Here is a 13,101-nt window from a genome sequence, read left to right as displayed (position 1 = left end):
TATTACATATTTCATGTTTCATTGATCTTTTCCCATCACTTTTTCTGACATATGATGATTTTTCGGAAATATGATTTAAAGGACCTATCGAAGGAGAATTCAGATTAAGAGGTGTTTGAATTTTAACGTAACTAAATGAAAAAATATTCCGTATCCGTATACCTACACTATAGAGGAGAACTGAACGTGTGTTGATTCATAAGTAGGTACAGAAGAATTCACTTGACTACTTTGTACATATAGGTATAAATTCAACACCATCATTTTGTCATGGAAATTATAAATTAACTGTATTTTGACAATATTTTCGGTTTATATGTCCGATAAATTAATGTAGCTAAATTTATTCAGCATGTTTAAGCTTAAACATGTAAACATTTAATCCATAGAAACTCCAAATATTATTGACTTGCAATGTCATGTTCAATATTGTGTAATATTGTTGGCGGTCCGAATGAAACTAAGACATATTCTCGTTATGGAACCTAACATATTGTTATTACCTATTATTGACTTTTCCACAAGTAAGTAGGTTTGATTGATAAGATTTCAATTGTCGATGTATTAATTATTTTCAGATTGATCGGTAATTATTTGGTTTGAAAAGAAATTGATAACATGACGGTTATTGTGATTTCTTTTGAGAAAATCTTCAGTGAAATTCGAGATTATTATTCCATTTACCTCCAAATGAAGTCCAGTAGACGAATACAAAAAAGGTGGGTCTGCTGGAAAAAATTCCGACCTTATTGAAACTTCTACAGGTTGTTCGGAGGTGTTGTGGGATGACTCTGTCAAGTTATCCAAACATTTCCGGGCTTTTTTCAGTTTTTCGGTCATAACCTCTAAACTAAATAGTTTTCGACCAAAACTTTCATTTTTGAAGTTGTAGAGCATTGAATTCTCTACAAATTTGTATTCACAAACTTTTGCGTAAATCTAATATCAATTGAAATACAGTCGAACAAAATAATAGGCCAGTAGACAAAGCAAAAAAGTGAGGCTGCTGCAAAAAATTCCTAACTCAATGAAACTTCTACAGATTGTTCGGGGGTGTTGTGGGATGACTCTGTCGAGTTATCCAACAAAAGGACCCTGTGCTAACTTGAGGAGGATCGAAGAACCCCAACATTTTCGGACTTTTTTCGGTTATATACAATCATTATTTTCAATTAATTCTTGGTTATTATTTATCGATTTTACCCAGTTGATCTGATTATTAAGGTTCAAAATAATTATGGGTTGATAGGAATTTACAGTAAGGTGATAACATGCCACGATAACATTGAAATATCTACTCTTCACATAAACATAGGCTCTTAGTCAAAGCTACCTCCCCCTTTCACCTCCCTATGTTTCAATATGTCGATATTGATTAGAAATTACATTAATTACCATGAAACGGTTGGTAATTGATAGTTAGAGGGTCAAAACCTTTGTTTTTTGCTAATTTTCGACATTTTGAGGAAATTCCCCTGATTTTGATTGGCTGCATTTCGATTGATATAAGGTTCAGAAAAAAGTTTGTAGAAACAAAATTATAGGAAATTCAATTATCTACAATTTTGAAAATGAACGTTTTGGTCGAAAACAAATCAATTTGAAAGTTATAAGCAAAAAACCGAAAAAAGTCCGAAAATGTTGAGGTTCATTGGCCCTCCTCAAGTTAGCACAGGGTCCTTGTGTTGAATAACCTGACAGTGTCGTCCCACAGCACCCTCAAACAACCTCTAGGAGTTTCATTGAGTTCGGAATTTTTTCCAGGTAAAATGTACCTATCTACTGGACTATTGGCGGTGTCAAACATTTCACAAGACTATTTCGGCCTTATTGTAACGGGTGTTTTTTGAGAGCTTGAGAATTCTAAATGATAATAAACGACATAAATATGGTTGGAATGAATTTTTTATTATTATAATCTGGCTGATAATTTCATGGCATTTATTTTTCAAATATGATTTCTGACATAGGTCCGCTGCGACTGCGAGTTACATAGTTCATTGGATCAGTCCGATTTTTCACAATTTTTTCCATCAAATCCGGCCGTATGGCTAGAATATTGGCTTCCAATGCTTCAAGAGTTGCTGGTTTGTTGCTCTCATAAGAATAATCGAGAGACGTTAAGTCGCACGAACGAGGGGACATAACAGGACCACTACTGGAAATTGAGTTGTTAACAAATGGATTTTGCAATAAATTAATTGCTAAATGCCCTATATGCCAAATGTAGCTGGTTAAAAATCTGTCATTCGCCGTAACCGCATCTCCTTCCTCATTTCAAAAGAGCTAAGGACCGATGATGCCGCCATTGTGTGAATCGTACTGAACAATAAATTTTAATGGATTTAATGGTGATCCGTTAATGGCTCCATATTACAACTATTCAACCAGAAATGAGCTTCATCACTAAACACAATTGCTCATTTTCGGCCAGTTTCAAATTAGCCCAATCAGCAAAAATGCGACATGAACAATTATTATCATTTGGCTTCAATTCTTGCACGAGCTATATTTTATAGGCACGCAAGCCAAGATCCTTATGTTAAATTTTCCAAGTAGTCGAAGGACAAAGGCAATGAGTTGAGAACGGCGACGTATCGACATTTCGGCGTCTTCTTCAACATTTCGCGCTTCAGCAGCAATATTCTCACGAATTGCTTGCTCACTTGTCCCTTTAATTTCGACAGTAAAATGAACAAAGTGCTCTATGAACTTCGTGAATAGATTAATTTTTTCCGAAGTAAATTTCCACAATTGGCAAACATTGTTCTGCCGTTAAGCTATTCCTCAGAGTAATAAATTTAGATAGAGAGAGCATATGTCATTTTCAGTAAGCAAATTTTGTCCCCAACATGAACTACCAAATTTGACATGAAGCGCGCGGAAATGAAAACATATCAGTGATACCATATTTCACTCAATTCGCTAGTTTTTCCACAAATAATGCACTTCTTATGTCCCATAGTGAATCAAGATTTCGTATCAACTCGAAATATATAGAGATGAATACCTAAATACACTGCTCAACAACTGATAGGGATCACTTACTTGTTCTTAATTTATTTCTGAAATATTAGCTCCAAGATTATAAATTTAGTCAGATATCAGAGTATTTTCAGTTGATAATATGGTTCACTTGAGAAAAGAATGAAAAAATGGAAAGTTGGAGAGAAAAAAAGACTTTATTAGGAACACTCAAAATTCTGTTTTTGAATAACATAAAAATTTTATGATGAAACCACAAGAAGGCTGAAGTTTCGGTTAAGCTAGTACCTAGTTGGTCCCCCACGAGCTCGTCTCAAGCATTCTACCCTACGAGGCATACTTTCGATCAAACGATTTATAAAATTTTGGGGCAAATTCGTCCAAATATCCCGTAAAGCGTTAGAAAGGTCCTCCAGGTTATTGATCGGTTGTTCTAAGGTTGACAATTGTCTAGACATCTCAGACCAGACATGTTCGATGCAATTCATGTCTGGAGAGCGAGCTGGCCAGTCCATCCTATCAATAGCATGAGTTTCTGGCGCTTCATTAACCAGACGACTACGGTGTGGACGGGCATTATCGTCAATTAAAATGAAATTCTCGCCCACGGCAGCCGCAAACGGAACAATTATGGGTTCAATAATCATATCGTGATATCTCTGGCTGATCATGGTGGTGTTCTGCAGAACAACCAACTCTGTGCGTTGAATCAAACAAATGCCTCCCCATACACATATAGAACCTCCGCCAAAAGCTGTTGTGGGTACCATAGACTGTTCTGCATACCTTCGACCTCTTTCCCTCCAAACAAGAATACGTCCATCGGAGTTGACCAAACGAAATCTAGACTCATCCGTAAATAAACATCGGCTCCAATCTTCAAGTGTCCAATTGCGGTGCTCCTCAGCCCATTGCCGTCGATGAACCCGGTGTTCCCTATTCAAACGGGGATGTTGTACCCTCCTACGAGCTCTCAAATACTATGTCTCTATCTATGTTTATTACTCTATGAACGTTCATATGAATTGTCAAACCTAGTGAACAAAAATGTCAACATAATTTAACATTCTCAGCTGTCAAACCATAGACATCAACCGTCGAAACTTTTCATACAGCTCAATGCTCAAAACACCCGTTATATCTCAAATTAAAAGACGAAACGAAATAAAAAGCTACGCATCCAATGAACGTCGGTTCTCGCATGTCATATTTCGAAACATATGGGTATTGGTGCGAAATTGAATGAAGCTCTGACGCCTGCTCGAAATTTGGGATTGATCTACATACCTTTTTGTTCCAATTGGAAATACTTCTGCTGCCTTTCGTTTTCAATTATATATACTCGTATACTGTCGAGTGTTTATTTTCAGGTAGCGGACGCTATAAAAAACTGGCAGATACAAGCATCTGCTCTGTCAAAGGGAAATTCATTTTTACGATATGGGAACAACTAGATTGGATCGGATATATCCTTGAAAATACAGGTTTTCGTTTTCAAGAGGATTTCTTTCCATATCTGAAAATATACAATGTAATATGTATATGAGATTCATAATTTTCAGAGTGCCATAAAGCCCATAAAAGTTAAGCAATACCCATCATTGATACTGCGAATGAATTCAATTCCTTTTTTTCATCAAAGCAGGGGAAATTCTGATGAGTTCGTCCATCAGAATTTCCCCTTATAAAAGCAAGGGCGTAAATCTTTTTTTTCTTGGAAGGGGGTTATCGAAAAAAAAAATGTTCACGATTACGATTACTCATATCTGTAATGTGGAAAAACGAGGTTTGATAACGAAGTTTGAACCAAATTACTCAAAATAGTGGTAATTTTTTGATTACCAACTCGATTGTTCTTACCTTATACAGGGTGTTAATAAATTCAAGGTACGAAGGAAAATGAGAGATTCCTTGGGTTATTTAAAGAAAAAAAACATGGGCCCGCAAACGCATTGTTTTCGAGATACAGGCTGTTTCTTTTGGTCCTACTTTTATGTGATGCATATACAAGTTTATCGAGCCTTTATTAATCTTCGCTACAGATTGGGTAAATAAATAGTAGTTTAGTCCCTCCAAAAAAATTTTTGGAGGAAAGAAGCGGGCACTCTTCTAGAAAAATATCAACCTGTGGATTTGCATTCAAAATTCACATGATGAAATCTTCAAGTTGGAATATCTTAACCAAATTAAATTGAAATATCTATGAGAAAAAAACTTGAAAAAATCAAACCGCAACACTTTCATTTCGAAAACAAAACGTTTCCATGTCATATGACTTTTTTCTTGAAATGATTCGAGGAATCTGTTATTTTCGTTTGAACCTCCAATTTAGGAACAACCTGTATAGTCAATTGAAAACCAAAAGATCTACACAAGTACTCAATTTGGATACCCACATGCCAAGCTTCAACCAATTACAAAGAATAAATAGATATACGGGAACTCGTTCTTTACACGTGTTGTAAAATACCAGGGATGATTGAAAATCTTCTAAAGAATTACTTGTAACTTAAACAAACCTTGTATATCTTATACATGAGTTTCGTGTTATTCAAGTAATTTATTTATAAGCTTTTTAGAATTGAATCGTCTTGTTATCTTCACAAAATTTAGGTACTTCAACTACACTTTGAAGTGTATTGGTATATACTTATTCGATTTATTGAAACTTTAATCATTTATGGTAAAGATCTTTCTGGAAAAGTACCTTCAATATAAAACATTGATCGATATTCATTGAGCATAATTGTCTTCTGGTTATAAAATATTAGGTAAGGACTTTCTTTTTAATTAAATATATTAATTCCTCATATCATTCCAGCATTCCTATGGTTATGCTGAAAAGCCCAAACCACGAGTGAGTTAATATTATTGAAAGCAGTAGTATGCTTTCAGTCGAATTCGCTTTATAGAAGAAATAATTTCAGCATGTACATAATGTAGTATTTATCATTTTTATTTCACTGTTGAAGTTGAAGCTAAAAGAAATAAAGTTCATAGGAGGTTTAAGCTGAATTTATTGAGCATACATGAACAACAACAAACACGAAGAAGTTCCAGTTCAGTTGTAACGTAAAGATGAATACACCTTATCCACAATAGATGCAAATTCCATTAAAAAAAGGCTACAAATATTTTTTTCCATTCTGACCGTTGATTCCATTACGTACGGTACCCATCAAGTCATTTAATTCTACAATTTTGATTAAAAGGAATCCTTTTCTTTTCAATGAATATTTTAAAAATTTTCCTTGAACCCACATTGCCAAATCAAGTGAAACTTTTCTTATCTAACGACAAGGTGAATATAATTCCTTTCTGTGATAATGGACTCATAAACCATTTTTAATATGTACTTTACTCAACTCGAATGCCTTCACAAAACCCAGAAAAAGAAACATTTTCAAAACTCGTTGTTTGACATTTAATACTTGTGTTTGATACTGTTTTCTGTTGTGTATGTTATCCTCTAAATCATTTCGTAAACAGCAGATATTTTTTTAGGAACATTCGGTTCGTTTTCGATACAAATCATAATACGTTAATTGCTCGAATTACTGAACCATGGGTAAATTCTGTGCGAAGAGTATTATTGTAAGCTAAAAGCCTCTACCTCTTTGTATACACAAGCGATTAATCCTCTCAAAATACGATTCGAAGAGAGTTGACACAACGACTAACCACTAAGCTTCCACTCTGTAGAATTGTATTGAATTGAAGCAAAATAAATTCAGCTTGTCCTCTAATTCACTAGTCATATGTTATAGTAGAGTATGTATGTATATGCTCAATTTTGCAATTAGAGAATAATTTACAAAAAGGCAATAGATCAAAAAGTTCAAGGCTTTCATATTTTTCATAATTGGAATGCACAATTCCGTTTGTGCACAGCTTTCGTTTATGAATTAAGCATGTTAGAAGATCATAATTCAGATTCAAACAAAAATATTGAATTAAATGAACTGAAAAATTGTATTGATTGAATCTCGTTTGTTATTCATGGTTAATAATATATAATATGATAATATAATGTTTATATAAATAATTATTTATTATTATAATAATAATAAATATTTATTTGGTCCATTTAGACAAGTCAACATTGTAGTATAATATATATATATATATATATATATATATATATATATATATATATATATATATATATATATATATATATATATATATATATATATATATATATATATATATATATATATATATATATATATAGGACTCAGAGGATCTCGCCTTGGTGCTAGCACCCGGCGAATCTAATTGAACCCACGAGAGTGTGAAACAAAAAAAAAATATATATATATATATATATATATATTATAAGTGAAGTTAAGAGTCTCAGGTATATTTAGATCAATGAGATAAGGGTTTATCGACTCAATGTTTGGAGGAATAAATAAAAAGATGAACTCTTTATTCTGTGCCAAGCTTTCGCATTTTTTTAATGCTTCTTCAGGGCTTCTAAAAGAATGTACAATAATTTTCACAATGAACAATTTAAAATATTTTTTACACATTGAACTTACCGAATGTGAGATTTTTAAAGTCACTAGCATCATGCTCAAACATTCGTCATTAAATAAAACTTACAGACTAGCTTGGCACAGAATAAAGAGTTCATCTTTTTATTTATTCCTCCAAACATTGAGTCGATAAACCCTTATCTCATGGATCTATATATATATATATATATATACAAAATAGGTTCATAATACCTTAAGAGAAATACAGAAACTGATTATACATTTAAGGTAACAAATTAAAATACAAATATTTATAACTAAATATCCTACTAGTGAAAAAAAGACAAAACAACTCTGAAACTACAAATCGCTATGCCCCAGATACTCCTCAACATTATAGTATGCCTTGTTGAAAAGGAGTGATTTGACTCTACTCCTGAAATCCCTTAGGCACAAGCTTTTATATTCGGAAGGTGAATGATTATAAAAAATACCTGAGTATATCTGAGTATCTAGTATTATAGTTGAGGAACTTTGAATTTCTGTCCTTCGAGTGGTTCTAAGTTTTCATATATCAACAGTTTGAGAATATAGATACTGGGGAATGTGAGAATCTTGTGGACCGCAAAAAAAAGTTTGCAAGACTCTCTATAGTGCGCATTACCCTCTTTTGTGCAATGAATACTCTCTCACTGCACAGAGTTACCAAAAAATAATACATTATATGAAATGTGACAGTATACTAGGCCGTAATACACTAACAATATTGCTGTCTGTGGCATGGATTGCTTTAGGCGCGCAATAGCGTAACAGGAACTATTCACCCTTCTACAGACAGCATCTATCTGATGCTCCCATCTCAAATGGCGATCCACGAAAATTCCCAAAAACTTTGTGCAGTCCACGGATTGGATGTTGAAGCCCTCAAACTGAAAACTCAACACACCATCATAGGAACTCTTTGTCTTGAAATGGATGCATTTAGTTTTTTCTATATTAACCATCAGTGCATTCTTGCTACACCATTCCACAAACACCTGAAAGAGATGTTTCAGCTGGTTCTTTAGATCTTCCATGGAACCAGCAGATACTACAATAGACGTATCATCAGCAACAGTTGTCGAAAGCATTGGTGGAATGTACTCAGGTAAGTCATTAATAAATAAAATGAACAACAACGGGCCAAGAACGAGCACCTGAGGTACACCAATATCTACACCGTGAGCATCCGAATGAACAATATCAACCTTGACCCTAATTTCTCTCAGCAGAAAATCCAAAAAAATACCTCTAAAACCTAAATTGGACAGTTTACTAGACAAGAATTCGAAATCAAGAGAGTCAAAAGACTCAAAAGCCCTGGAGAGTTCAAAGAATAAAGCAACTACCTAAATCCAGAGATTCATAAACTCTTTGGAGTAGGTCACAAGTTTTGCTGTCTGGGTGGATCGATTCTAGCGGAATCCATACTGGCAACTGCTTATGATACTGAATTTATTGATGAATTCTATCATATGATTGAATACAATTTTTTCGAATAATTACAAAATATACTCAAGATCGATATTGGTCGATGATTAGCATATGGTTATAACTCATAAAAGTTAGATTAATTTAGTTGTTACAGGATTAGAAATTGATAATACATAAGTCATATTTCAATTTTGACCAAGAGAAGTTTTTCGTATTTTTCTATGATGAAAAACATAATCCACAAATGATATTGGTATGATGAAGAATGTAAACGAGAAATACTGATTCTTTTTCGGATATACAATATTAATGTGATTGAATAATATTGGCCTCTATATTCTTCCTTTTTCGTTATTCTCTTATTGAGAGATATCAGTTGTTAAACAATTGATTTATTTTCTTCAGGTTCAGAGTTTCCAAAGGTTTTCCTGAAGAAGAAGTGGAAAATCATGCGCAAATTGCGCCTTTGGAGACTATGTATTTGAATTTTCCATAGTTCTAACGTCACCATATACATGAAGTTTGGGAGCAATTCTTGAAGGGGTCGCTATTTTCAACCCCTAATAATAAAGTTACGAGCTCAAAAAAAAAGTGTGGGAGCTATATCTACTTTTGGACTTCACCTAGAGTTTTATGATTTAATGTATTTTAGTACTCGTAGAAAAAATTAAAAACCGTCAATTCGTCAACGACCTTTAGGCTGTATCTTGAAAGGGGGGTCGATTCCGAAAAAAAATATATGAACTACCCCTGGTAATTTTATCGAGAATTCATGTCGTGAAGTCCTTCGCATTTAATCACAGACACCCTGTATAATCATTAAAAAACATAGAAAGTTAATGAATCATTTGGAAATTATAATCACACATGTCCATTTTAGAGCAGACATTCACTACTTATTAAGCCGTTATTAAGGTTTCAGTCGAGATTATATTTGATGGTGACTCGAAACTTTCCACAGGTATAAATAAGGCTTGTGTCAAGAATTTCGATGATATTTGTAGAAATGTACGATAATCTCAGACTACCAGTTCCAAGCAATATCAAGGGTTAATAATACCCATCTAACTGATTAAATTAATTTGAAGCGAATATGGTGGCGCAATAGATGTCCAATCAATGTGGAACACATCTGTAAATTACAGCTATCGTTTGTGAAATCGAGATCCCCTTTGTTCTCGGCGTTTGATGGTATTAGGATTGAGTGACAAATTGAGCGGCTTAATGTTGATAGTTTATCGCTGGTTGTCACTATCAGTAGGTATGCAGAACTACATAAGGAATATTACAATCAAGCAGGTTTGTATAATGTTCCTACAATTATATTGTTCTACAGACTTCGATAAAAGGAACTCAAATTTCAAAATGAAGTAATTTTGTCTTGTTTACCTATTGTTTTTATTCATATTTTCCCGTTTATTCTATAACAGGCGAATTGAAAAATCCCCGGTCTACCATAGTAAAACACATTTTTTTGGCAAAATTCAATTTTATTATTTAATATAGTAGTCTTCGAGAGCGATTATAGCGATCTTCCAACTTTTCGATAGCATTTTTGTGGTACGATATGTGTTTCGCTTCCAAATAGGCCTCTGTTTCGACGATAATTTTTTCTTTGGTGCTAAATTTCTTTTCAGTGAGCATTCTTTTGAGGTCTGAGAACAGGAAAAAGTCGCTGGAGGCCAGATCTTGCGAATACGGTGGATGCGGAAGCAATTCAAAGCCCAATTCATGAAATTTTGCCATTCTTTCATTGATTTGTGACACGACGCATTGTCTTGATGAAACAGCAACATTTTTCTTCAAATGGGGCCGTTTTTTTACGATTTCATTCTTCAAACGATCCATAACGCTATATAATAATCGCTGTTGATGGTCTGGCCTTTTTGAAGGTAATCAATGAATATTATACCTTGCGCATCACAGAATACTCCTGCCATAACCTTGCCAGCTGACTGTTGTGTTTTCCTTCGCTTTGGATTCGGTTCATCGTGTGCAGTCCACTCAGCTGATTGTCGATTTGACTCCGAAGTGAAATAATGGAGCCATGTTTCATCCATTGTCACATATCGACGCAAAAATTCAGGTTTATTGCACTTAAACAGCTTCAAACACTGCTCAGATACATTAACACGTTGTTGCTTTAGATCGATTGTGAGCTCGCGCAGCACCCATTTTGCACATAGCTTTCTCATGTACAAATATTCGTGAATGATATGATATGATGTACACGTTCAGATGATATCTTCACAACGTCTGCTATCTCGATCAACTTTACTTTACGGTCATTCAAAATTAATAAATGAACTTTTTTGAATTTTTTCGTCGGTGACAGCCTCTTTTGGGCGTCCACTGCGTCAACCGTTTTCGGTGCTGAATTCACCACGTTCAAATTTAGCATATCAATCAATGATGGTTGATTTTCCTGGTGCAGACCCCAGAAAGTCTTCATCAAGCCAAGGTTTTGCTTCAACTGTATTTTTTTTCTTCAAAAAGCAATATTTTATCAGCACACGAAATACTTTTTTTCCATTTTTTTTTCAAATAACAAAAGTAGCTACACTCACAACGCAATATCTCACAAACTAAAGGTTGAACTGCTGTCAAATTTTGACACGTATCGTTTGAAGGTTGGTACTAACTAAAAATCATATGGATTTAATACCAGCACCGCCATCTGTGTCAATTGGCCTAACTCAATGTCATCAGCATAAGCAAGAAACAGTCTCGAGTCATTCATACCAAAAATGTCGAAGTTTTTTTCAGAGGTTCTCATTACTTTCTCCAGTGTGTGAATATTTCCAATTCCATTGCGTCCCAAAGTTTAACCCGTATTATGATGCCGACGAAAAGATGGTGTAGGTCAAGGTTGACTCCCAGTATTTTTCTAACAACTGTCTTATGGTAAAAATTTGGACAAATGTTGTGCTGTTTGTTCGGAAGTCACACTCTTCAAAACTTCTGTTATTGACCTTGAACGTTCAAAGACTATGTTAGCAGGGGTTTTATATACAGTGCTGATGAGGGGGATTTCTCTGTAATTGGTGCACTTCTTTTTAACAATTTTTTTTTGTGTATAGGAATTATTTTACTTTCCCTACATTTATTGGGCATCGTTTTGTTCTTCCATTTCAACATGATGAATCTATGCAGATGTGCCTCCCCCCTCCATTTTCTATTCACTTGGCAGGAATCATGTCATCTCCGGGGATTTAGGTATTATTTTTGAGCATATTTATAGGCTAGGAAGGATATAAAGTAACTGAAATGATGGAGTTTTCTTGATTTTGTACTTCATGTTTTTAATGAAGCTATCAGCAAGAAAAATAGGAAATATTTTCAATTTTATATAGTCAAGAGGAAAAGACCTTTTCAACAACTTACCTATCTTACGACCAATTTTTCTCTTCGAAAGGTTGTGGACGCCGGACAGAGAGATGAAATAATGTGATGTTAGTTTTTATATAAGAAGTAATGTCCCCCACGAAAACAAAATTCGTTTTTGTTAATTGTTCTACTCGAAAAGACCTCCCGTTTCCTATATTTCTGTTTCTGAAACTAGGAACGAATCATTTCCGTCAGTACTCTCCTACTCGGGTGATCTCTTCAATTATTCATTTGTTCGCAGTTAGTATTCGTAGACCTTTCATTTATTAGTCATATCAATTTGAAAGAATGAAACATTGCTTTGAGTAGCAATATGTATTCATTTTAATTGTAGCTTTCGAAAATTGAAGCTCGTCTCTAGGTTACATTGGGTGAAGTTGAGAGATAAAAATAGATGGATATAATTTCCTAGAAACAATTAATATTTGTGACGTTATTATTACAACTTGGGCCATGAATTTTAGCGTTATCTTCCACCTTATTGAGAAACACTTTTTAGTGGTTGTTCGTCTGCTAACTTCTTATATTATTTGTTCAATTTTATTGAGATTATTTGATGATATTAGGTAAAATTAGTTAGAAAAGTGCATTTTATATTCGAGGTAGGTGAAGGACGCTTTGCATGAGTTAAGATGTGTACGTCAACATTTTCATTCAACCGAAAATAGAAAGTAATAACTAACCCTCCAATCTTATTACAAATTTTTAGTGCAATAGTTTTCTATAAACATATAAATCAGTCCTGCAAAATAATGAACAATGGAAACAAGTTTTC

The 13,101-nt window shown here is 34.0% G+C and overlaps 1 protein-coding gene across 13 annotated transcripts in view; it reads left to right on the top strand.

The window, feature by feature from the left end:
* LOC123671736 (transient receptor potential cation channel trpm) overlaps positions 1-13,101 on the top strand; it is a 241,241-nt gene that overhangs the window by 20,399 nt on the left and 207,741 nt on the right. Inside the window, exon 3 of one of the 13 annotated variants that reach the window (XM_045605734.1) lies at positions 5,807-5,842. The exons of the other annotated variants lie outside the window; for them this stretch is intronic. Within the exon in view, the coding sequence (XP_045461690.1) occupies positions 5,807-5,842 (36 nt within the window). The remainder of the gene's footprint in view (positions 1-5,806; positions 5,843-13,101) is intronic. 13 annotated transcript variants of the gene reach the window in all.

Source organism: Harmonia axyridis, chromosome 1 (assembly GCF_914767665.1).
Source record: "Harmonia axyridis chromosome 1, icHarAxyr1.1, whole genome shotgun sequence".
NCBI classification, from domain to species: Eukaryota; Metazoa; Arthropoda; class Insecta; order Coleoptera; family Coccinellidae; genus Harmonia; species Harmonia axyridis.
This window is presented reverse-complemented; position numbering and strand designations above follow the sequence as displayed.